General features: G+C 48.1%; 2 protein-coding genes across 9 annotated transcripts in view; one reads left to right on the top strand and one right to left on the bottom strand.

Moving 5' to 3' along the window:
- Window positions 1-15,734, top strand: part of TMEM150C (transmembrane protein 150C) — a 24,739-nt gene extending 9,005 nt beyond the window's left edge. For 2 of the 7 annotated variants that reach the window (XM_079306552.1, XM_079306553.1), the window contains exons 2-9: window positions 619-753; window positions 5,775-5,859; window positions 6,857-6,910; window positions 7,028-7,060; window positions 7,162-7,229; window positions 10,242-10,369; window positions 12,674-12,851; window positions 13,400-15,734. In XM_079306552.1, coding sequence (XP_079162678.1) covers window positions 747-753; window positions 5,775-5,859; window positions 6,857-6,910; window positions 7,028-7,060; window positions 7,162-7,229; window positions 10,242-10,369; window positions 12,674-12,851; window positions 13,400-13,608 — 762 coding nt within the window. In that variant the 5' untranslated portion in view covers window positions 619-746 and the 3' untranslated portion in view covers window positions 13,609-15,734. Of the gene's footprint in view, window positions 1-618; window positions 754-1,106; window positions 1,227-5,774; window positions 5,860-6,856; window positions 6,911-7,027; window positions 7,061-7,161; window positions 7,230-10,241; window positions 10,370-12,673; window positions 12,852-13,399 lie in introns of those variants that run through there. The other 5 variants (XM_079306556.1, XM_079306557.1, XM_079306551.1 and 2 more) reach the window with 4 other exon arrangements.
- On the bottom strand, window positions 14,459-23,365 carry ENOPH1 (enolase-phosphatase 1). Of its 2 annotated transcripts, none has more exons than XM_079306559.1 (6): window positions 23,146-23,365; window positions 20,394-20,495; window positions 19,729-19,931; window positions 18,970-19,102; window positions 18,576-18,699; window positions 14,459-17,605 (listed from the first exon to the last, which is right to left on the bottom strand). In XM_079306559.1, exons 1-6 carry the CDS (start codon window positions 23,227-23,229, stop codon window positions 17,469-17,471), a joined length of 783 nt encoding a protein of 260 aa, XP_079162685.1. In that variant the 5' UTR covers window positions 23,230-23,365; the 3' UTR covers window positions 14,459-17,468. The 2 variants fall into 2 exon arrangements, with proteins under 2 accessions (XP_079162685.1, XP_079162684.1); XM_079306558.1 differs by having other exon boundaries at window positions 14,459-17,608; window positions 23,146-23,361.

Raw genomic sequence — 23,365 nt, 5'->3', positions numbered from 1 at the left:
TGGGTGATGAGCCACAGGTCTTCATGCCCTTTGCTGGGCAAGGGGTGGATTCCAGATCATGGCCCCTTGCATGTGGCTCCAGCCACAACCACAACCTGCAGCTCCCACTGCAGCTGCTCACCAGGATGCTGCTTGTATTCCTCAACATCTGCACTTGGAGGGGGTAAGGCATCTGCCCTGGGAGGTGGGCAGTCCAGCACACACTGGAGGACTCCCTGGGAGCTTGTGCATCCCCTGAGGTCAGGAGGAGCTGGGATGTCTGTATCTTGCAGGGTACTCTGTAGCAGAATGGGATCCCTGGGGCAAAGAAACACACAGCACATGCAAAATGCAGTTCTCCTCAGCTCACCCTGGCTCTCCTGCCTGGTTTCACTGCCTGCTGCCCCAGCTCCTTCTGTCTGAACTGGATGTTACCTTCTGCCTCCCCCAGCTCATCTCTCTGCCTCCTTTACCTCTGTGCAGGCTGAGGGCCAGGACTGCCCAAGCCCCACTCATGATGTGAGTGAGACCTCATGGAATGCAGTGTGATCTGGCATAGGTCCATGGATCAGAGCCTGCAGAGCAGCCCTTTAGTCCTGTGGTGGCAAATGACACTAATTTTTCTTTTCTAACACCCAGGAGCGTGGTCTGGAAGCGGGGTGTGCCTGGTTTGTGCTGCACCAAATGCAAGACAGGCAGACTCAGCCCACCAGAGTTGAAAGTCAGCATCTCTGGCTGTGACACAGCAGCTCAGCACTGCTTGCTAAATGGCCTGTAAGTACTTACACCCATGTGTGACTGAGGATGAAGGTTGTGGGGCAGCAAGAAGCAGAAAACCAAGGGCACTTTTTGAAGTACAGTGGGGTGCACTGGCCTCAGCACCCAGCAGTGCTGCAGGAATATCTCTGGGTCAGACACTAAGGATATCAATATATACTTTTCTGCCCCTGTTTTTTTTGGTGATTAGAAGCTTTCATTCCTTTGTTGCACTTGGCCCATCTCTGATAGGTTTTTGTTAGCCAGAGGATTTCATTAGCACCGTGAATGGGGTCACCCTGTGTGAAATGAGACAAGAAGCTTACTGATGTTGCCCTGGGTGAAAACATTGCCTCTCAAAATTGTTGCAGGTTTACTGAAGCATCTCTCCTGCTTCCCCCATGCACAGCCCAGTGATGTCTTTACCTTTTCCCATTCCTCTTGTATAAATGAAATGAAAATGGCATTTCTGCACATCTGGGAGATGGTAGGTGGGTACCTGGAGCAAGCACAACATCCTACCCTGCTGACAGAGGGGATCACTTCTTTTCTTGTTACCCCACCATTTTATTATGTATTTACAAGCCTCTGTCACATCTTATCTCTCTCATTGTGCACTCACACTGGAAACCTTGAGATAAACCTGAAAACGCCCTGTTTTGTTATGTTGGCGTTTGTCACTTGGGGGTGGCAGGTTATATAATATCCTGGTTTGTATCAGTTACAGTGATTAGCTATCAAGTGACTGTGGGTATTTTTGTTTTTAAAACACAGAGGGCTGTAGTGGGCTCCCCCAAAAGACAGAATGTGTTTGTCCCCCTTTGATTGTTGCTGACTTGCAGCAATTCTTTATGACTTGCTCTATGTTTTAAACAGTGTCCTCCTCCACAGTGCTCCTGGCTTTGTACCTGTTCTCTGAAATAACCCAGTGGCCTAGTGCTGTGAAATGCAGGAGGGTTGCTCTGGCTTACTATGCATTTCAAATGCACCTGCATGCTTTTGTCTCAAAAAAAAATATATGACTCTGTTAGTGTGGTAATTTTGTCCTTCCTTACATTCATTTCACTCTGGTGAAAGCAACTTCAGGAGCAGCCTGTAACTTTGCTTGGCAGATGAAATTAAGCTGTCCATATTAAATGAACCTTGAGCAAGCAGCAGTATATGTTTGGGGAGCTGCCTGCTGTAATTGAAGTGTGTACATTAGAGGAACGGAAGCTTAATTGGTTGAGGGTGTATAGCAGGGCAATGGTAAAAAAAGCAGAGCAAGCAGCTGACAGTCTAAGCAGATTTAGACATAAAAATGGAACTGGAGATGAGTAAGCTTGCATTGAGAGACATTCTCAAAACACACACTGGGGCAGTGCTAATGAGAAACTCTTTTCAGTTCTTATTAGCTGGGAGCAGGAGCACACCTCAACAGGGTGGAAAATGTTTTTGTTAGTTTTGTGAATCCATTGCACCATGAGGGCTTTCTGTTGCTGAAAGCCTTCCTGTGCAAGCCTTAGCAATGGAAGACAAATGGAATTGTTGGAAATTACCAACTGCCTTTTGGATGCAGTGGTTTATTTAGGAGAACATGGGCTGGCAGAGATTGCTGTTGTTGCCAGCTGGAGTTGACTGCTCAGATTTGGCATCACTGGACATGGCAGCAATGCAGAACAGAGCTGTGGAGATGAGGTTTGGCTTTATGTCATCCCTGTGGAGCAATTAACTGTCAGAGAGTTTGTTTCTACATTTCCCATAAAGAATTTTGGTATTTTTTCCTATTACTCTTGGCATTTTACTTTGGCTAAACTGGTCTGGTGCTGCAGGAGAGGCTGATGTTTATGTTCCTTGTTCTCTTGTTCCTGTCTGGTTTTAGAGGTGCTGGTCTTAGTATGCCCAGAGGTTTCCCAGCTTGAAGATACAAACACTGGGGACATCCTAGAAGAGGACAAGCCTAACCCAAAGGCAGCTGCAGAGAATGATGTGTGCTGAACACTAGTGCAAAGATAGGCAGGTTTGGCACATATTCAGGGTTTCTCCTTTGGAAGAAGTTTGGATTACATGTAATTTTGTTCCTGGCACCTGAATTGCACAGCAGGGAATAAATGAGAAATGTGCAGGAGCTGAGCCATGTTTTTAAACCATCCTCTGCCCACATGGGGATGCTGAAACATATCCAAGGATGTGTGGGCTGTGCCAATGGCCAGCATTAAAAGGTGCTGCTGTTTGAGGACAAGGGGGAAAGGGACTCTTCTTTCCTGCTTTTGGTCTGTCAGGCCAGGTGTCTTCCTTCCTTTTAACTGTCTGAAATTAGGGTTGCTGGACTATGGAGCTGGCTTCCCATCAGGATGCTGTGCTCTGCACAGATCATTCATTTAATATGCAATGATTTCAGATGTCATTTTCTGTTAGTGACTGATGGAAGGGGACTCAGTGTGGCACAGTGAATATTAAACAGAGGGCTGTTTTCCAAGGAGGTGAGTTTGTAGCCATATTGCTCTGACTCTGGGGATTGGGCACTAGTCTTGGCCTTGCTCTGTTTTAGAGCTCAGCACAAAACAGTGCTTATCTAGACAGTATTTTCACATTTCCCCACTTCATGCTAGCATGGAATCCATGTCCCTGTGTGCTGCCTCGCTGCTCTGCCTGGGGAAAAAGCCCTTGCCTTGGGCTTTTCTCTGCATGACAGGCAATGCTGAAATAGCTTGTGAAGGTTGCTGTTTCCATGCTGGGAGCTGGAGGAGCTGCAGCAGCCCATTAATGAGGACAGGTGTTATGGCTACTGTTTACTTTTATTGTGTAAATGAAACTTCTGTACCTTTCCAAAGGTGAAGGATAAATAATATGTGCCATCCCCTGACGTGAAAAAATTATGTTACCTTGGCTCAGTTCAGCCACCCCCAGAGACAAGAGGAGAGTTGAACACAGCACTAATTACCTTGCAGAGCAGGCAAAGGCTGGAACAGGAGGTGATATTGCCTGGCATGAGAGGGAATTTGGCCCCAGTTATGTCTCCCTTGCATGGGGCACTGGCACTTGGGCACTGTGCTGCCAGATGCTGTCAGGGACACGGTCCTATGGCAGGTGGGACAGCTGCCACCTGGAAGTGTCCTTGAGATTGCTCTCATGGGTCTCCCAGTAGCACAGCACGATCCAACACCAGCTAAGGAATGCTGCTGCAGTGTGCTGAGCAGCAGGAGGAAAAGGGAAGGGCTGCACTTCATGGAATAGCTGCAAGCATGACAGCAGGAGCTGTGAAAGGTGCAGAGATGAGAAATGCTGCATTTCCTGTGCTGGAGGAGAGGAGTAGAAGTGAGATAGGAAATTTAGTCTCCCTCGTTGATAATTTCTTCTGATCTGTTCTCTGTGCTAAAGATCTGTATGCACACTGGAGCTGCCTGTCTTTTAAATCAGCATGCTTAATACTTGCATCATTTCAAGCTCCTTGTCTGCAGTTCTTTCTGCTCCCAGGTCAGAGAAGAGACCTTATCTGACTGCTTTTCTGTCTTTTAAGGTTTGGAATTCAGCCTTACCCCAGGCTGTCTGCACAAACAGCATCAAATCATGTCCTCATGGCTTTGTGCAAGTGTGGTGTGACTCTGGGCATTGCCAGGGTGTTGTTTTGTACCCCTGCTAGGCCATTTGCAGGGAAGACAAGATAGCTGACCTGTGGAGGTGAGAGTGCCATGCCTTCTACCTGGGGAGCCTCAGTCCAGCCCTTCAGCCTCTATCCCAGAGAGGCAGGGCAGGAATTGGTGTCAGGGGCCCTGAGCAGTCCAGCCAGCATGTCCTTTGACACTTGGGGTGCCTTAGGAGAGCAGTGAGCTGTGGCATGGTGAGGGTGGTGCTGACTCTCTTCTGGGTCTTGACAGCAGGGAGCAGATCAGCTCTGTGCTGCAGATGTAGGAAGGCCAGGGAGTTGAGAGGAGGAGGAGGATGACAATGCTGGTACTTTCTTCTCTGGGGCAAAGGGAAAGATCATGGCTTTAAGGACCTGAATGAGGTAGTTGAGCTGCAAATGTCAGCAGGTTCAAGTGAGAGGCTGTCACCTCTAAGCTGTCCTGGTACCACTGTGCCATGTGGGTGCTGGTGGCACCAGGAAATGCCTGCCCTGCAGCAGGAGCTGCTGCCCTGGTGAAAATAAAGCTGGTGCTGGAGCTGTGAGCCTAGTGTTGTTCCCCTCTCTTTGTGTCTCTTGGCTGTGCTGGTGCCTGGAGGAGCATTTATAGAGTAGGACTGAGCATGAGGAAATCCTTGATCAAAGGACTCACATGGAGATGTAGGACTCTGTGTCAGCAGCACAGAAGTGTTTCTGAATTGCACATATTACAGGAACAGCCCTGGCATTCCAGATGCTCATCCAGCATGATCTTGCCTGGAGGACAAATGCTTCCTGGGAAGGTGGTGTCCACAGCATTTGTCCACCCCATGCAGGATTTCACAGTGCCTGCATGTCAGCAGCTGATGCTGCTGGCAGCACCTCATCCCAACTCCTGACAGCATGCTGGGAGCTGGCACTGGAGCTGGCTCTGCTCTAGGTGTGGCCAGACACTATTTTTAGCTGCTTGCTGTGGCCAGGATGGGAGCTGGTTGTGTGCTTTGGGGAGATGATGACAGCACGGGCATCTCTCTCTCTCTCTCTCTCTCTCTCTCTCTGCTGCAGGCTTTGCTGAGGCAGCGTGTGTGGAATTGGTAATGCTCCTGGGTAGGAGGCTGCCTTGCCTTGTGCCTGTGGGAAGCAGTAGGGAATCAGAGCTGCAGGTCTTGTGGTCACCTTTGCACGAGATCCTTAAGAGAAGTACTTTGAAAACCACTCAAATTGTGTAGGTGTGGTTGAAAAGTCTCCTGCTCCACGGCTCCAGTGGCTGTCACCAGCTGTGTGCAGGATGCTGCTGTGTGCAGCAGCTTAACCCCTTGTGCCAGCAGTGACAGCAGGAAAGGTTTGCAGTGGCCATGAGGAGCTTGCTGTGGGGATGCCCTTCTTGCTCTCAGAAGAGGGGGGCTAAGAAGGGTGGGTGCCTCAGCCCTGTTTTTACTTTGTTCTTTGTTTCTAGCAGGTATGGATGGGAAGAAATGCAGCGTGTGGATGTTTTTACCTCTTGTCTTTACCCTGTTTACATCAGCTGGATTATGGATAGTGTAAGTTATCTCCTGCTGGTTATATGGGAGGCTGCTTCTCATTAAGGAGAGTATTTTGGGGATGCTCTGCCCTTGAGCTGCTGTGGGGCTGGGAAGGCACATGATAGGGGCAGGGACCAATTTGTGCCTTTTCATGGCTTGAAGTATCTCATTTTTATCCCTGAGTTTCTGTGCTCCTCAGGCCAAGTTGCTGACCTTGTTTTCTTCATGGTGCGTGTTACTGGGAATTGAAAACAGCCAAAAATGTAAAAATTTCCTTTAATTACATTTTCTTTGAATGACTCAGCAGAGGTATTGGAGAAGCACTTAGAGCCTGCTTTGGGGTAGAAATTTAAAATCTGCAGTATCCAGCACAACACTGATAACCTGCCAGCAGCTAAATGCTGACACCTCACTTTCTCCCTAATGTTTCTAACCAAAATGCATGCAAGACATGCACTTCCCTGAGCTGGACTCTCTCCAAGCATGCAGGCAGATGACTGCAGCATGGATTTGGGAGTGATAAATGTGTGATCAGCAGCTATGCTCAGGCTGAGAAGCAGTTATGTTATAGGATGTGGCTTTGGCCATGGTCTGTGGATGCTGTTTTCAGCAGCAGGGGCAGCTTAAGCCTTTTGTTTGACCTCTATTGCTTGCTGTTTTTCTTGTCCCATCCCCTCTCTATTAAAATAGCTTCGTGGATGGAGTACCATAGTAAACATGATGAATCAAAATAACTCAAGCTAAAAATGAAAACATTCTCCTGGCTGGTTATTTTAAAGGCAGCTCAGTTCAGTGACCCTGTTTGTCCACTCAGTCGTGCAAATCAGATGCAACACAAAGGAAGGCACATGGACTGAGAAATAAGCAAAACTGCCTGCTTGAGCAGAGAGGAACACAGGCTCCTCCAGCAGATCCTGCCAGTGGGCTTTGAAACACTAATGGGCTGTTGGAGTGATATTTAGAATGGAAGCTAGAATGAGATTTCATACTATTTTTTTTTTCTTTTTCTTGACAGGTACTTTATAGCAGTGGAAGACAACAAAATTCTCCCACTAAGTGTACCAGATAGGTAAGAGCTGTTTGTGGGCTTTTTATCCAATGAGTTGTTTCTTTGAAATAATGAAACAATTACAGCAAAATGGGAAAGAAAACCTTGAATCTTTATTCCTGTGCCTGTGTCTCTTAGGAAACCTGGTTCCAAAAGACCACCTTATATAAGGTAAATGAATTATTTTCTTCCAAGTACTGTTCTGGTTAATGGTTGCTATTTATGTGTCTTTGCCATCCTAGAGTTACAATGATACACTTTGTATTTTCAAGTATTGCAGGTGATGCACCTCCTGCAAGCTGTGTGTTTAGTCAAGTCATGAACATGGCAGCATTTCTAGGTAGGAACCACAGCTGGAGTTTCTTTCTTTCTTTGTTTTAAGAGTCACTGAAATGTAAGTAATATCTTGTACATATTCTTTTTGAATGTGATGATGTGAAACCTTTTGAACTGTCACTTATTGCTGCTTCTTCCCATTGCAAGAAAGAAATGTAACAGGAAAAATACAACCTCCAGACTGCAGGTGTGTTGTGGGAGGTGTGATGGTAGGTGACTGTCTCGGCCTTGGTGATCATAAAATGATTGGGTTTAGAACTTTTGCTGTAATGAGAAAAAAGGAATTTAGGGAATCAAAGCAGAATTGGTCCCCTAGATTTCAAGAAAGCAAACTTTAGGCTTTTCTGGGAGGTATATACTAAGCAGAATACCTCAGGAATCTGCTTTTGAGGGGTTAGGGTCCATGAGTGCTGGTCAGTCTTTAAGAACCCCCTTTTAGAAGCACAGGAGCAGGCAATCCAGCTGTGTGGGATTGTGCTCAAAGAGTAGAGCAGAAGACCAGCTTGGCTTAAGAGGAAAAAGCCATTACATGGTCTCTGCAAGAGAGATTAGGCTTTCCAGGAAGATTGCAGAGCTGTGGTTTGCATATGCAGGGAGAAGATGGGAAAGGCCAAAGCTCAATTTGATTTAAAACTGGCCAGAGTTGTTTCAGACAACAAGAAAAGTGTTTTTAAGTATGTCAGTGGAAAAAAGGAGGCCTAAAGAAAATATTGGGCAGATACTTGTTAAAGGCTGTAACCTGATTAATGGGGATGAAGAAGAAGTGGAGGCATTCAGTGCTTTTTCTGCCTCAGTTTTTAATAAAATGCTGATAGAGCTTGGGCTGTCCAGTCCTCTGAGTTGAAAGACTACAAGTGTGGGAGCAGTGACTGTCCATCTGTGGACACTGGCATTGTCAGGGACCAGATGTATCAGCTGAATGCTCACAAGTCCCTTGGTCCTGCATGGGATTCATCCCAGAATACTGAAGGAGATAGTGGACCCTCTCTATGATCTACCCAATGTCTTGGGATTCTGGGGAGGGCTCTGCTGACTGGAAGCCAGCCAATGTTATTCCAGTCTACAAGAAGGACATGAAGAAACATCCAGAGACCTACAGACCTGTTGGTCTAACCAGGAAAAATTATGGACAAGATGATATGGACACATTTAAAGAATAATGCAGTCACCAGGCTCAGTCAGCATGGCCTCACAAAGGGAAAGTCCTGTTTAACAAATTCAGTATCCTTCTATGATAAGGCCACATACCTGGTGGATAAAGGGAAGGTGTTTGATGTAGCTTTGCCGGATTTTAATACGACTTTTGACACTGTCCCTCACAGCAACCTTGTGGAGAAGTTGTCCCCTTGTGAGATCAGCAGGTTCCCAGTGCACTGGGTGAAGAACTGGCTGAAGGGCAGGACTGACAGGGCTGTAGAGAAGCTAACTCTGGCTGCCACCCAGCCACCAGTGGTGTCCCTCAGGGCTCACTCCTAGGGCCAGTTCTGTTCAGTGTTTTTGCCAATAATCTGAAGGAGTGACATGAAGGCACCATTAGCAAATTCACTGCTGATCCCAAACTGAGAGGTGCTGTTGACTCCCCTGAGAAAGCAGCTGCCTTCCAGAGGGATCTAGGTAGTTGAGACATTGGGCAATAATTAATGGGATGAAATTAAACAAGCCCAAATGCTATATTCTGCACCTGGGACAGGGTAATACTGGACTCAAGTGTAAATGGGATGAGGATGTGGAAAGGGAGGTGTAGATCTCTTCCTCAGATCCAGTGACTGAACATGTGGGAAAGGTTCAAATCTGCTCCAGGAGGAGTTTAGACTGAGCATTAGGAAGCATTTCTTTACCAAGAGAGTGATCAAACACTGAAATAGGATTCCTGGTGAGATGGTTGATGCCCCAAGCCTGTCCCTGTTTAAGAAGCAATGCCCTTAATAATATGCTTTAACTTTGCTGGGGGATGAAAAATAGAAATTATCTTTTTGGGGTGGAACAAAGTTCTCATTTTTAAGGATTTGGAGTGAATTGATTCACCAGAGCAATTGTGAGAGAGTAAATTCAAATATCTTTTACAGTTTGGGTAAAAGTAGGTATTTTTCATTTACAGTACCTTCATTTTCCTAAACCATGTATTCAATATTATACCAGGGGTTTTGTGGAAAATGCAGATCTAATTTGCTCAGGCAAACTACTCACAACAATATGAGCTGCATGCTATCAATTTGAGCATGAACATAAGAAGGTGTTTGACAGCAGGCAAATTTCCCTGTTCAACTAAATTGATTTTTAGTGATCTGGCTTGAATTGCATCTGCAAGACCAGCTGATTGCCTGGCTTCCTGTGTTGTGGCATGCACCATTCACTAGAGAGGGCAAGAATATGCAGTTTGAGTATCTTCTGGGGTTATGCCATATCATATACATGATATATCATATTGATCATGTATCATATACCATAGTGCTTGGGGGGATTGTTAGCTTGGAAGGAATGTTATTCCATTCCTCATGGAAAACTAGTGCAACATTTTGTTTTACATTTTTTGTGGCAACAGAACTTGTTCCAGAGGAGGAGAAGAGCAGTGGGCATTATGGCAAACCCTGCAGAAATATGTATGTGCCATTCATATGCTTTCTCATACAAGTGGGGTTTGACATATCTCCTCCAGGAGAGCTCAGGACTCGTGAGTGGAGTGAAACAACACAAGTCCAGGTGCCACTAAGTGAATGCATGATGTGCATGTGATAGACTCTGTGCTGGGAGCTCCACAGGCAAGCAGGAGGGTGTTTTTTCCCCCAGAAATTTGCAGACAAAGCATAACGAGGAGAGGAAGCCTGGAGCTTGCTGTAGCTGCATTGCAAGAGCAATGCTTCCTGTGCTTAGTCCTGTCCCTGGTGCAGTGGGAGGGGGCCATGCAGAAGCAGGAAGCTTGCTGGCCTGCAGGTAGAAAGAGGAGGGGCTGTGAGCCCCAGGCATGTTTGCTGCAGCAGGTTTCCCTCTGACAGCCCTTGCCTTGTTTCCTCCGCAGCGCTGGTTGTGGCTGTCCTGCGCTTCATCCAGCTGAAGCCCAAGGTGCTCTCCCCTTGGCTGAACATCAGCGGCTTGGTGGCACTGTGCTTGGCCTCTTTTGGGATGACCCTGCTCGGCAACTTCCAGGTACTGCTCTGCAGCCTTGCACTGCTCTCTCTCTCTGGTGGGAGCTCCCTGCTCCTCCAGTGGATCTGCTCGGGGCTGGGAGCGATCTGTGGTGTGAACCTGGGAGTGCCCCCTCTAGCTGCCACTTGTGTGCAGAGGTGAAGGGCCACAATCACTTTCCATGTGTCTCCAGCAGGATTTGCACCTGCTTGCTTACACCTGACCTGCTGAGAGCCACAGCAGGAGCCTCCTGAATCTCATGAGCCCTGGGAGCTGGCACAGATGGCCCTGGGTAAGAGGGTTGAGCAGGAAGTTTGTGGAAACTCTGTGCAAACAGATGCACAAATGTCCATACAAATTTAGCAGAAGGCTCAGTGTCCTTTTAAAACATATGTTGCTTTAAATCCTCCTTCTGCTGATCCTCAGACCTACCAGGACAGGGACAGAGCATAGGGATCCAGAACTTCTCTGGATGTGATGGGTGTCTGAGTGAGGGCCCTCCCATTCTCCCTCTGTCCTGTAAAGTTATAGGAACAAATATCTGCCACACCTGTAGGGTTAGGTGTCCCCTGTGATCACGTTTGTATGTGTCAGGGCTGTAGTGAAAATCAAGGTGTTAGAGTCAGTGGGGCTTGGATTTCACTCTGAGGTTCTGCCTCTCACTGGGGCACAAGTAATGACCCCCAGTAGTGGCAGGAACTGAGAAAGGTCAGTGCAGTTTGGCTGCTTCCCTGGCTTTGCATGGTGGGACCCAGTGCAGAAATGGTACTTGTTTTGTGGAGGGTGAGAAGGATCTCTCTGTATTGTAAAGTTATTGAAGGAACTTTACTGGAGAAGGAACTTTTAAAGGTGTCCTTTACAGTTGACTTTTTTTTTTTCTTTTTGAATGAGATGTGAGATAATTTGATTTTTATGGACTTGGTCTTCCTAACTCCATACTGTGAGCCCAAAACCCAGGGTCTTGTTTTTTTTCACAAAGGCTTCCCAGCTAGGAATCACGAAGCCTTTGTAACAGCTTTGTCTACCTCTGAGAAGAATATTTCTAGTACAGGACAGGCACTAGGAAACAGTTTCTACCTCTCTTTCCTTTTTTCACCCTTCAGACCAAATGATTGTAATTTAACAGTAGATCTTTGAATCATGCTTGGCTGATTATTCTCTGATATCTGATTCTGACTATCCATTCCTTGTTAGTTACCTGTGTCCTTTCTTAGATCTTTTGGCAAACATGAAAGCATGCTATAATGAGACCTTAGGCTATGCCTCTCCCTGCCTGACTGCTGAGCTGAATGTGGCATTAAATCATATTTCTGGAAAATTATACATTAGGTGTTTTAGAGGGTCATTATAGCTGTGAGTCCCCTGCAGTGCTGATTATCTTGGGAAAGGCAGCTCAATCCCATTTTTGCCTGAATGATTATTTGGACCTACTCTTGAAAGAAATTCAGGGTAGAGAGGAGGGGAGATATCAGTGGAGGCACAGCAACTAGATTGTTGTCCTGTAGATTGTGTCTTATTTGATGGATATTTGTTAAATCATCAAATAGGAATTAAGGCTGCAGGGAGAAGTTACAGACTGGTGGTTTCTTTTCTAGAAAAGCCTCAGAGGCAGAGGGAGAATGGAAATTGTTTGGCTTAAGTGCATACTGGACTTTTTGAATGGATTTGCAGCCTCAAGGGATCTTTTTGCAGTCTTGCTAGTTGAACCTGGCTGTCATTTTGCCTTGCAGTGCTGCACAGTCACTGAGCCCTGTGAGACAGGGCAGTCCAAGGAACAGGGAAGCACTAGCACTCCAGAGAGGTTGGGTTCATTTTGCCAGTGGTCAAGGATGGGCAGAAGAGGAAATTTGGTGGGAGAAACTTGCCAAACCAGGAACATGTATTTGTGTTTTGGCTCAAGGGGATGTCAGGGCCCTGCTCCCTGCAGCTGGCACTGAAGGTGCACAATTTGCATCCATTGCAGGGAGCTGTACAACACCACAGTGGGTTGTCCTTGCCTGCCCCGGCCATCACTTCGAGCCAAGGAAGAATTTATTTCTGAGCGCTGCGTTTGTGAGTCTTGTCAGGGAGCTGTGGAGACAGTCCCCAAGCAGTTGCATTTTCCACTGTGCTCTTGGGCTTTGGGCAGAAGATCTCCTTGACTGTGAGAGCTGTCAACTCACCTTGGTTCTGTTACACCATAACTCTGCCAGAAGAAATGATACAGCAGCTCTGTCTTACACCCCAGTGGCTCCCACTCTCCCCTACCTCACCTCAGCAGCAATCCAGTTAGCTATCAGGTAATTCCTGTTGTGTCCAGGCAATCAGAGTTGTATTTGTTCCTAGCTTTCCAATGATGAGGAGATCCACAACGTGGGCACGTCGCTGACCTTTGGCTTCGGGACGCTGGCGTGCTGGATCCAGTCTGCCCTCACCCTCAAGATCAACCTCAAGAACGAGGGGCGGAAAGCTGGGATTCCACGAGTGGCTCTCTCAGCCAGCATCACCCTCTGTGTGGTGCTCTGTATCCTTGTGTCTTGCTCCCCAGGAAGCCAGGTGTTGGCTGTGGAAAGTGATGCTTCCACATTTCACAGAAAGGGACAATTTTGCAGGTGATCTAAACAGAAGGAAGTGTTTCACAACGTGGGTTGGAAGATGTTCCCATTGCCTGTGGTGGGTGCAGTGATCTGATGCAGTTCCCACTGGGAAGCTCCTGGCAGCCAGGGGCCAACAGCCAGGTCCCCACTTGCTGGCTCTGTCCCTGGCTAGCTGGATGTTCAGGCAGATTACTGACTTCTCTGCACCCAAGTCTTCCCCTCTGTTAATGTTTATTAACATTAATAATGTGATCTAGGATCAGGAAGGCCTGGTCTGTGTAGGAGAGCTGCTGTGCTCCATGGGCATCATTGGACACCTGACATCCTTTCATCTCTAGCATCACATTCACACTCTGCTCATGATGACTGGATGGGTTTGCTTACCCAGGTGACTTTGTTCAGATTTTTATCCTTGCTGGCTTTCAAACTGATTGATGTCTGCTCCCACTTGTATTCCTTGACTTTCCTCTTCCAGATTTCATCCTTATGGCCCAGGGCATTCACATGCATGCTTCCAGGATCCAGTGGGGCCTAGTGATGTGCTTCCTGTGCTACTTTGGCACCTTTGCAGTGGAGTTCAGGCATTACAGATTTGAGATAATTTGTTCTGAGTACCAGGAAAACTTTCTGAGCTTTTCTGAAAGCTTATCAGAAGCCTCTGAGTACCAGACAGATCAGGTGTAGCCTGTCCTCTGGCAGGGGGGGAGGGGGGCAGGTGTGGTCTCATGGGTGAAACATGACCTCATTTACACTTTTTTTATGAGTTTGTTTTCACGTGCAATCATGATGGTATTGCCAAAGGGCTCTGAGGGTGGCTGTCTCACCAAGAGCCAAACAAACAGAGGTGTCTGCTGGAAGAGGATTGGATCCATCTCAGTGAGGGAGCACAAGCTGCTTAGTTTGTACCACCAGTGGCTCTTTCTGAGCAGCTGTCACACTCCTGTTGTTCAAAACATTCAGCAGCCTGTCCTTGTGATGCCCCACTGAGACTGGTCCTGCTCAGCCCACCCTACAGAGAAGGAGTGAAGGAAGAAGACTTCTTCAAACAAGAGTCTTCAGGAGTCACTGGTTCCTGAGTCACCAGACTGCATCTTCCATGTGTTTCTCGGGTTGTTTTCTTTGCTGCCAGCTGGGGGAGCTTGGTAGGGTGAGCAAGAGCAGCTATTTCTTCAGAACTTGGAATCAGACACAGAAGACCCCAGTGGACTGGCTTTTATGGTAAGCAGGCAGGCATTTCTTCCAGCCTGGAAAGCAGCTGACTGTAAACCTGGGTTTGGAAGGAGCTGTGCTGTGATCATTAGGAAGTGAGACTTGGCTGATGCTGCCTTGTATCCAGGCAGATCATCCCAGGCCAGAGGGGGTGACACAGTGGGATGCTGTGCTTGGCTTCCTGGTGGGGACTGGTGAGAGTGAAATGCTGAATTAAGATGAGAATGTCTGTGTGCTCTGAAGACAACCCAGAAAAGGCTGCTTTTTCCATGTGTAGTGCTTCCACCACACATTGTGTATAGTATTTCAGAAGTTTTTTAAAATTTTTATGTTCAGTGAGGGGGAAAACATTGTGTTAGAGACACCAGGCTTGTCTGCCACAAGAACAGTACCAGTGGTTTTGGGCACAGGGTTTGATTTTGCTCCTTGTGCAAGCCAAACTTCAGATATGCTGGTTTGGGCTCTGGGCCCCTCAGTGGCCAGTTGTCCTGAGTGGAGCCAGCCACAGGTTTGAATGGGCTTCCAAGATGCCAGGAGGGAGTTCTGCCCTGGAGGCTGAGTAATCTGCCTGAGGGCTGGAGGTACAAGAACAGCAAAACCAGAAGGGCTTCTCCTTCTCTAAAGGGAGGTTTTCAAACAAAAGGTCCGTTTTCAGAGAAGGAGCTCAAAGCCCATTTGAAAAACCTGATTTTAGGAAGGCTGCTGTATATGCTGGGCAGGGGAATGATGGGAGTTGCTTTTCATGGACATAGCTCCTATTTTCCTCCACAAATCAGGCTCAGCTTAGGTTTACATCTTGTCTGAGCTGCAGGAAAACAAGCAGTAATTAAAATGGTAGGAAAAGGCACTTGAAGGGCAACTTGTACTGACATTATATCTGACAGAGAGGGAAAAGGCAAAAGGGCATTCAGTCTTCTGCAAAGGTCACAGCCCTCTCCTGAGAGGAGCAACAGTTGAGACAAACTTAACTGTGTGTTAAGTAGAAAGCTTTCAGCCAGCTCTTTATTTTCTGTGCACCAAAACTTGTTCTCAGGCAGCTGTTACAAATTCAGAGCATTTTTGGCCAACAGAGGGTGGTTGTGGATTGCTGAAGGCTCCCTCCTTGTAGCAGTGTCATTAGTGGAAAGCTTTCCTAGAAGGATGTGCTGAGAGTGGCCAAGGACACAGCAATGAGGTGCCAGCTCCCTTGAGGCTCATGCAGGGAGTTCCTCCTGGGCCAGGGCAGGAGGGGACAGTCTGGAGAACATGCAGGTGGGGATCCTCTTGCACTGGCACATGCTCAATCCATATGGAGCACAAAATAGCAATTTGTTCTAAGGGTGTTTTACTGTAAATAGTCCACTGTGACTTTTTTCCCCTAATTGATACTTTAAATTTATTATTTTAGCTTTTATAATTTTATCAGAGGAAAAAAAAGATTATGTGGTTATTTTTTTTCCTTTTGCTCCTTTTCCTATATGCAATTCAAACTGAAATTCAGGTTTTTAGTGATAATTCTGTACATTTCTTAGAGTATTTCTAACAGCACATTTCAGTACAACTAAATTACAACTGATATACACTGAAACATGACCACTAAATAAAGTGCTTTTATGGAGAAAGTGAGTTTTATTTTTGTCCCTACCCCAAGCATAGCTTTCTGATGGCAAAGGCAAAACAAAAGGTGAGTATTTATTTACAGTGTAATGATTAACATTATCACTTAAGGAAGCCAGGGACCATTCAGCCATGCAGATACACTTATTTTAACAGCACTAATTAGCAGGCTCTTTCTAGGAGGAGGATCACACCCATTGCACAGCCCAGAAAGGCATCTGGACTCGTTGCCCCACAGCCTGACCTGCTAGTATTAATTTTTTAGAAGGGCCATGCTGGCACAATGTGGTTTCCTCCCCAAGTGCCTGTCTCTTCCTTGTTCTTTTACCTATCAGCTTCCCTCAACAGGGACAGCTGTAGGTGTAGATCAGAGCTCAGAAGGCAGCATGCACATATTCTGGCTGGCTGTGAGGGCAAGACACCAGTACATGATGCCAGCAGCAGGGAATGGGGAAATGGGGATTTCAGACAGCCTCTGACTCCACTACTACCTCTATAACCTACCTATGGCTCTCCTGCACTGAGCCACAACTGTAATCCTAAAATGGTAGTGGGAGGTAGTACAGCTTCCTTGGCAGGACAAGGCTGCTGCCTTAAAAAAAGGACTGGGGAAGGGGAAAACAGGAACACAGTGTTCACAGGTTTAGAAATAATAAAATTTGCATTTTAGGTGCTGGGATCACAGGTGCTAAGACAGGAAGGCTAAATGCTGTGATGGAGTGAACACGACAAAAGCAAAGTTGTGTTTTTATTTACTACATTAGGAAAAACTCCATGACCATCTGATCTACATTGGCACAACTTAGGTAAGGTGAAAAGGTCAGGGGTTTAATTCTCATCAAATGCAGCAGGATGTCTGCCCTCAGGAGCAGTTTGTCAAGGTTTGCTCACAGCTGCCCAGTGCTATGAATGTGTAGCTGGGTGATGTTGGCTGGAGGAGGAGCTCCATGGGTCAGTGCTGAGATACTTCAGAAATGCTGTCAAGCTGACTTTGGGGTTCAGCCAGTCGTGTCCCATAGCCCAGCACCATGATGCAGCAGTGAAGTGTGTCCAGAATTTAATTTTTAAAGCTGTATTTAAATACACTTCATTCTGGGTAGGCTGGCTGTGGAGCTCTAAGGAGCTTCTATATGCAAGTTGTACTGTTCTGTACCTAGAGCTGCTGTGCAGTCAAGATATACATTGTTATAAAGATCTTGCCTGCAGCAAGGGCTGGCTTTTCCTGTGGCAGCCCAAACCTACTGTATTATAACCCAAAGCTGGCATTTTCCTTTGGGAATCCTAACTGTAAATGTTTTTGACTGAGCCAGAAATCCTACCTGCAGGGAGAAGCTCATATATCCCCCTGTGGTCCCGAGCGCTCCCTCTAGGACAAGAGGACATAAACCTTGTTTGCAGACTGCTTCTATAAATGACAGAGCTCAGGGTGGGCATCTCAGCACCAGACTGCAGTGGATGAGTCTGAAGGAAGCATTCCCTTAGCTAACTGCTAGCCAGGAAAGGGGAGGAACAGCAGGGCTCATGGGTGCTGCTCCCTGCCTGTTCCCAGCTCCAGCTGGCAGCAGGTCTCTGTCCTACTGCACAAGGGACCCACACCATACTCTCCATCCATACCTGCCTGCACGAGGCCCAGCACATAATGTGGATTTGGTTCAAAATTCTGATTATGGACAAAGTTACCTAACATTTCACAAGGACAACCAGGTGAAGCACAGTCTTTTGTGCGTGCAGCGCTTTCCCTAAGTGGAGGAAGGCAGGAAGAGTTCGGTGAAAGAGGAGATGAGGCTGTAATAGGATTTCTCATCATCCGTCAGTCCTGCGTTGCCCGGTCTGATCACCACGGCCACGTGAGTGTCTGCCTCCTCGGCTGCACTGGCTTCTGAAACAGAGAGTGGGGAGACAGGAGCTGAGGGCTGCTCACTGACCTCTTCTCACCAGGGTCCCCAAGGCTTGAGGATGCCCCAAAACGCTCGAGTGCCTCTAAAGGCTGAGACGGAGGAAACAACGTTTGCACGTGGCAGGGCTCTAGAGGAACCAGCTCCTGGCAGACCTGCTGTGGATGGCTGTAGCTGCAGGAATGGACAGGAGCTGGCTGCCTCACCATCCTCTCCCCTCTGCCAGCTGATGGCTGTCCAAGGCACCTTGCATGCAGCACACACCATCAGCTCAGTTCCTGTCATAAGGCTGTGGTCAGCCCCCCTTCCCCAGTCACTTCTCAGAAGCTGCTTTTTGTCCCTGAGCACACTGGAAGATGATCCAGACAAAAGGAGGTAATTACAAGCTCCCATCAGCTCTGCTGCCAAGGCTGGGGAGGAGGTAAGGACTAAGTCTGGTGGACTGAGCTGGCTTAGGCTGAGACCTAGCACTATTTCTGCCAGAAAGGTATTTCCAGCAAAAGCAAGAATTACATTACCTTCTCAAGCCTGGCTTTCCAGGGGTCAAGCCTTGGCAATGTTTTCCTGGTGCTGAACACAACCTAGCCATGATTGGCACAAAGAACCAGCCAGCCACGTGGCAACACAGCAAACACCATCATTTCCCCTGAGCACTGGCCAAACCACTGACCCTGTTTGTAAATGGGGAGTGCTTCAGCTCTGCTTCAGCAGTCTCTTTCCTGGCTGGTGCAAAGGCAGGTTTTCTACTTGACCTATTTTCCCCCACTGCAGCGCTGCACACGCACATCCCGCTCCTGCGTGCAAGCCTGGGTGTGTGAAGGAGGATGGCAGCAGCAGGAGGGAAGGTGCTGAAGCATTTCTGGGGTGCTTGTGAGAAGCCAGCAGCACACCTCTGAAGAGCACTGCCTGCCCTGCACAGGTGAGAGCCAGTAGGACTGGCAGGTCACGTACCTCGAGGGACATCTGTCAGGAAGAGGATGTTGTTGGTGGCACACCCAATACTGGCAGCAATCCTCCTGTAGCTCTCACTTTCTACCTTGGGGCCTATTTTGGTATCAAAGTGACCATCAAAGAGCTGAAAGAGAGAAAGAGAAGCACAAGCCATTGCTGAGTGCCACCTGAAGAGCAGGGATAAACCTTCCTCCCTCCCTTTCTGCCACAGTAACGAGGGGTTGGTGCAGCCATGCTCTCACAATCAACTGTTTGAGCTGAATTGCCATGGATCAAACCCACTGCCCCACCTTCCTGTCACAGAATTCATACCCAAAGTATTACAGCAAGGGAGGCTGTGAGGGGCGTGCTCTACAGGGGGAGAAGCTGTAAGGAAGGTGGTAAGCTTATCTACCTCTAGGATATCACCTTCTGTAGAGTATCCAAACAGGAGCTTCTGGGCTTCGACGCTGCCTGAAGAGTAGATGTAGACCTTCATCCCTGCTTCCCTCCACTTCCTGATGGCTGGAACAACGTCCTCAAAGATTCTGCAGCAAAACAGGGCAGCAGGTAAGGGCAAACCTGGAGGGACATCATTAGCCAGGCACTGTGACAATTAATTTGTCCCATTAGTTTGCAAGGGGACTTTATTTTCAGTCTGCTCCAGGCTCCTGGAACCAGGCAGTCTCTTTCACCAGCAGGTGATGCAGAACTGGGCAAGGAGATTTTAGAGATCTCTCTTCTTGAATGCAGCCAAGCAGGCAGCTTTCTCCACAGTTTTTGGATCACTGTAAGACAATTTAGCTTTGTTTTTAAAAACAAAACAGGATATCTGTCTCTCTTGACTTGTTTCTGTGTTTTACATTTCTCTGGTACATGCTTACATTTTTCTGTAAGCTCGTTTTCTTCTTTCTCATTCCTCATTTGACAAAACACTTTGTGAATTTATGGGCTTGTTTTACTTACTTAGAGACCTGCAATGCATAGTTTAACCAAGTATCTCTTAAATAAGGAGATCAGGCTTTGTCTGCTGAGTTAGCATGCTACTTGTATTTGTAAGTGGGGCTTACAGGAACAGTTTATGAAACTATTCTGCTAATAAACTTTAATGAAGGATGCCCCCCGTGCCTGCCCCCCAGGAGGGGGGCACACAACTACTCACACAATTACTCACTCTCCTTTGACGTGGCCGGTGGCATAGGCTGCCCTCCACATGTGTCCCTGCAGCTGCTTCAGAGCCGTGCTTTTCCTGTCCAGGGCCATCTGCCAGTGCACGTTGTCCACCACGGCCTGGATGACGCGCTCCAGCTCCTCCTCCCCGCTGCCGCTCTCCAGGGGGATGGGCACGGCCCCGGCCAGGCTGGAGTCCTCCTGAGCCTGCACAGGGGAGAGCCTGCTGTTCACAATGCCAGGCTGGTGTTTGATCCCTCTACGGGCCACTCACAGTATTTAATTACTGTCATTAAGGCAAAGAATCAAATGCATCTGTTGGCTTCAGCCACAAGTCTCAAACTGATGCTGTCCCCTGTGTGGAACAAGTGCTCTACCATCCCCCTGTGCTGCTTCCCAAAAGAGGTTTGGATTCAACAAGGGCACAGTGCAGGCAAAAAGCTGGAAAGTCTTGGCTCAACAGCTGCCCAGGGGCTGTGAAGATCAAGGGGAGCTGAGGGAATTGCTGCCCCCAGGCTTTGGATGGGAGAGAATCCAACCATCGAGGCAACCAGCCTCCATGGATGAGGGCAGAGACAGGGACAAATGTGAGTGACCAGGAGAGTCTGAGTGGCCTGGAGCCTCAGGCATGCTGTGAAAATGCAGAGACAGGAATAACTGTTACTTCACCTGCTTCCTCAGCAGTCCCACATCGCGCTGGCACTCCTCCTCCTCCCAGTGAGCACGCAGATACTCCTTCACGTTGTCTTTGATGTAAGGGAACAAGGTCTCCTGGCAGAGAAACAGGCTGCTCCTTTAACCTGGCACAGGTAAGGCTGACTGGCTTTTAAAGGAACTGTTCACACATGCTGCCATGAACAGTTATTTTCCCTAACTCAAGCTTTCCCTACAGTGCTGCAGCTGGTGAAACTTCCTGCCAAGGGTGTCACAGGACTGAGCCAGCCTCAGGATCAGTGCAGGTGGATTTTTTTACAGCAATGTTTACATAGCTAAAAGTTTTAAAACCTGCAATGGAAAGGTGGGTGCTAACTTTTCCTAGTCTTGCCAAAAAATGGCACCACATTCCCACTATCTGAGGAGTTCAAGGCTGAACAGGTTATGCTATTGTATTTCTGATGGGGCACTTGTCCTAGCAAAGGTCATTCTGAAAAAAAAACATCTCAACCTCTCACCAGAGCTAGAGGACCTTTTAAAATGAAAAGCCTGGTCCAGTGACACTGAATTCCACAGGACAGTCTTGGTAATGAAATTAAATGGGGTTTGGGAAAAGTGCCACAGGAAAATTACAAACCTTCAATTACAAACCTTCCCAGAGATCCCAAGGGCAACCAGAAATAATTACAAATTGCTCTCATTAGTGGTGTTTCACCAGTCAGAAGCCACAAGCAGCCACTGTGCCTCTCCGGGTGTGAAAAAAGCCTCAGGTCAAAAAGGGCAGGGAAGTCCTTCCTTTGGGTAGAGAACTAAGCTTTTCTTAATTGGGGAAAAAAACTAACCTGAATTCACCCCTCCTCAAAAAATGGCCTTGTTGTGTGTCATCTTTAGCTTATTACTGAATTAAGAAAGTGGTCCTGAGAGTGTGATGTGGTAGCAGGATTTTCTGTTGCTCTAATATTGTATTTTCCATGTTGTATATTTTAAAAACAATGCAAATTGCCTAAAGAATTACCACAAACTTGTCTAAGGAAATCAAAAGCCTTATAATGCCCCCAGTTACTTTCTCATTTCCTTTCTTTTCAAACTGTCCTTTAAATCATAGAGGAAATTAAAGAGAATCCACTGGGAAATGCAGCTGACCTGCTGGCTTGGTTTAACCTCCTTTACAACTCAGATGTCAAAAGGACCCAATTGTTTTTCAAAAGCAGTGTTTCTTACTCTTCTGCTGGCTAAGACAAACTTCCAAACAGGCTCTGAAAGATCAGTGACTGTAATCTGGGAACACCCATGTGACAGCTGGAGTAGTGGACAGCTAGTGGGACAGATGGTTTATGGATGTCAAAAATTATCCCAGTCAATGATATGCTAAGTTTAACAGGCCATGAGTCTGTGTGGAAGAAAGACTCCAAATACTCTCTGGTATCTTTCCTTAATCCACTGACTTATTCTATTTCCTTACTTTGCAGATTCAGTAATTCTAACATTAGAGAAAGGATCAAATAAAATCGTTTAATACAGACAAATAGTGTCTGCTGAACTATCAGTGGACCTTTCAAAGGCAAATAGAGATTAACTGAAAGACCAAATGAAATAACTTGTTCCAAGCATTTTCAGGATTTCCATCAAACTGAATTTTATTGAGAACCAAAGCTCATTTGGCCTCCCTGCAGCAGAAGGACACTGGGTGGAAACCCAGAGTCTCAGGTGCATGGCATGTTGTCTGCACAATTGCAAAACGGCTTCAAGGTGGACAGAAACAACTTCGTTGCTCTGATAGATGTTTAGTAAGAAACCTGAGCTGTCCAAAGTGTTTGAATTGAAAGCTATTGAGGGGAGGGAGGCAGCTGTAATGCCATCTAGGCCTGAAGTTTCTTCGAGAGCACGGACGGGAAAGATGTAGGTCATGCTGTTCATCTAGCAAACCGATGAAAGAAGCCTCTAAAAAGCCAGGCAGGAGCCTTCACCTGCCATGTGGGTCACAAAGCACCTTTGTAAGGCACCGGCTGCAAGATCTGCCAAAGGTCTGGTGGAGAACTCGCGGGGAATTGAGGGCAGGAGAAGGGATCCGCTCGCTGTTCCTGCGGACCGAAGCCTCCCGGAGAGGGGGGACCACGCCTGTCACCAGGCACGGTTCTCCTACGGGCTTCCCTTTTGGGATCTGCACCTAGCCCAGCATTCCCAGGAGTCTCAGGTTTTTCCCTAGGCAGGGGAAGGCACTCGTGCAGCGGTGTGTGCCCTGCGCCGGACACGCTCCTCCGGCACACGGGGACATCGGGCTGTGCCAGCCCCGCGAAGGGACCCGGCAGCGGAGAGCCCGGAATCAGCGATTGCTGCAAACCGCTAATTACTGAAATTAGGGCCAAGAAGCATCGCACTTCAAAGAGGTCGCACTTGAGGCTGTCTGCAGAGCCGGGTGCGGCGCTGCAGCAACAGCGATGCTCGAGGGCTTTTCCCGGTTCGGCTGCGAGCGCTCCAATCGCCCTAAACCCATGAAAAAAATCCCTGACCTGCCCGAATCTCAGCCCACCAAAGGGGCGGCCGATCGGTAAGACAAGGCGCATTTTCTGTGAGCGTTATCGGGAAAAACGCAGAAAATGGGTCACGGCTTCGGCTCCCGGCGGCACCTCGGCCTGCCTTGAGGCGAGCTGCCGGGGCGGTCGCGGTACGAAGGCGATGCTACGGGAGCCCCCCGCGCCGCCAGGGCTGGGGGGTCGCGGCGGGAGCGGCGACGCTACCGGAGCCCCCCGCGGTGACCGGCTCTCACCTGGACGAAGGCGATGGGGGTGGTGGTGCCCTCGATGTCCAGCAGGATGGCGCGCACCTCCGCCGGCACCGGCAGCACGCCCATGGCGGCGGCGGCACGTGGGGCGCACCGGGGACGCGCGGCGGCGGGGAGCGCCGCGCCGGCTGTGCCCGCCCACGGAGCGCCCGCCCCGCCCCGCCCCGCCGCCTCCGGAACGGGGTTTCTGGGTGACGCGGTACCA

The sequence above is a fragment of the Erithacus rubecula genome (genome assembly GCF_903797595.1).
Source record: "Erithacus rubecula genome assembly, chromosome: 5".
In the NCBI taxonomy this organism is placed as follows: Eukaryota; Metazoa; Chordata; class Aves; order Passeriformes; family Muscicapidae; genus Erithacus; species Erithacus rubecula.
The sequence above is the reverse complement of the archived record's forward strand: the minus strand, read 5'-3'. Positions and strand labels throughout refer to the sequence as shown.

What these genes read in the sequence shown, in the direction of transcription:
- ENOPH1 (XM_079306558.1), bottom strand. Translation starts at nt 23,229, where the DNA reads ATGGGCGTGCTGCCGGTGCCGGCGGAGGTGCGCGCCATCCTGCTGGAC. An exon ending in TGGGACTGCTGAGGAAGCAG is followed by an intron (nt 19,932 to 20,393) that starts GTGAAGTAACAG and finishes TCCCCTGTGCAG; the next exon opens with GCTCAGGAGGACTCCAGCCT. An exon ending in ACCGGCCACGTCAAAGGAGA is followed by an intron (nt 19,103 to 19,728) that starts GTGAGTAATTGT and finishes GTTTTGCTGCAG; the next exon opens with AATCTTTGAGGACGTTGTTC.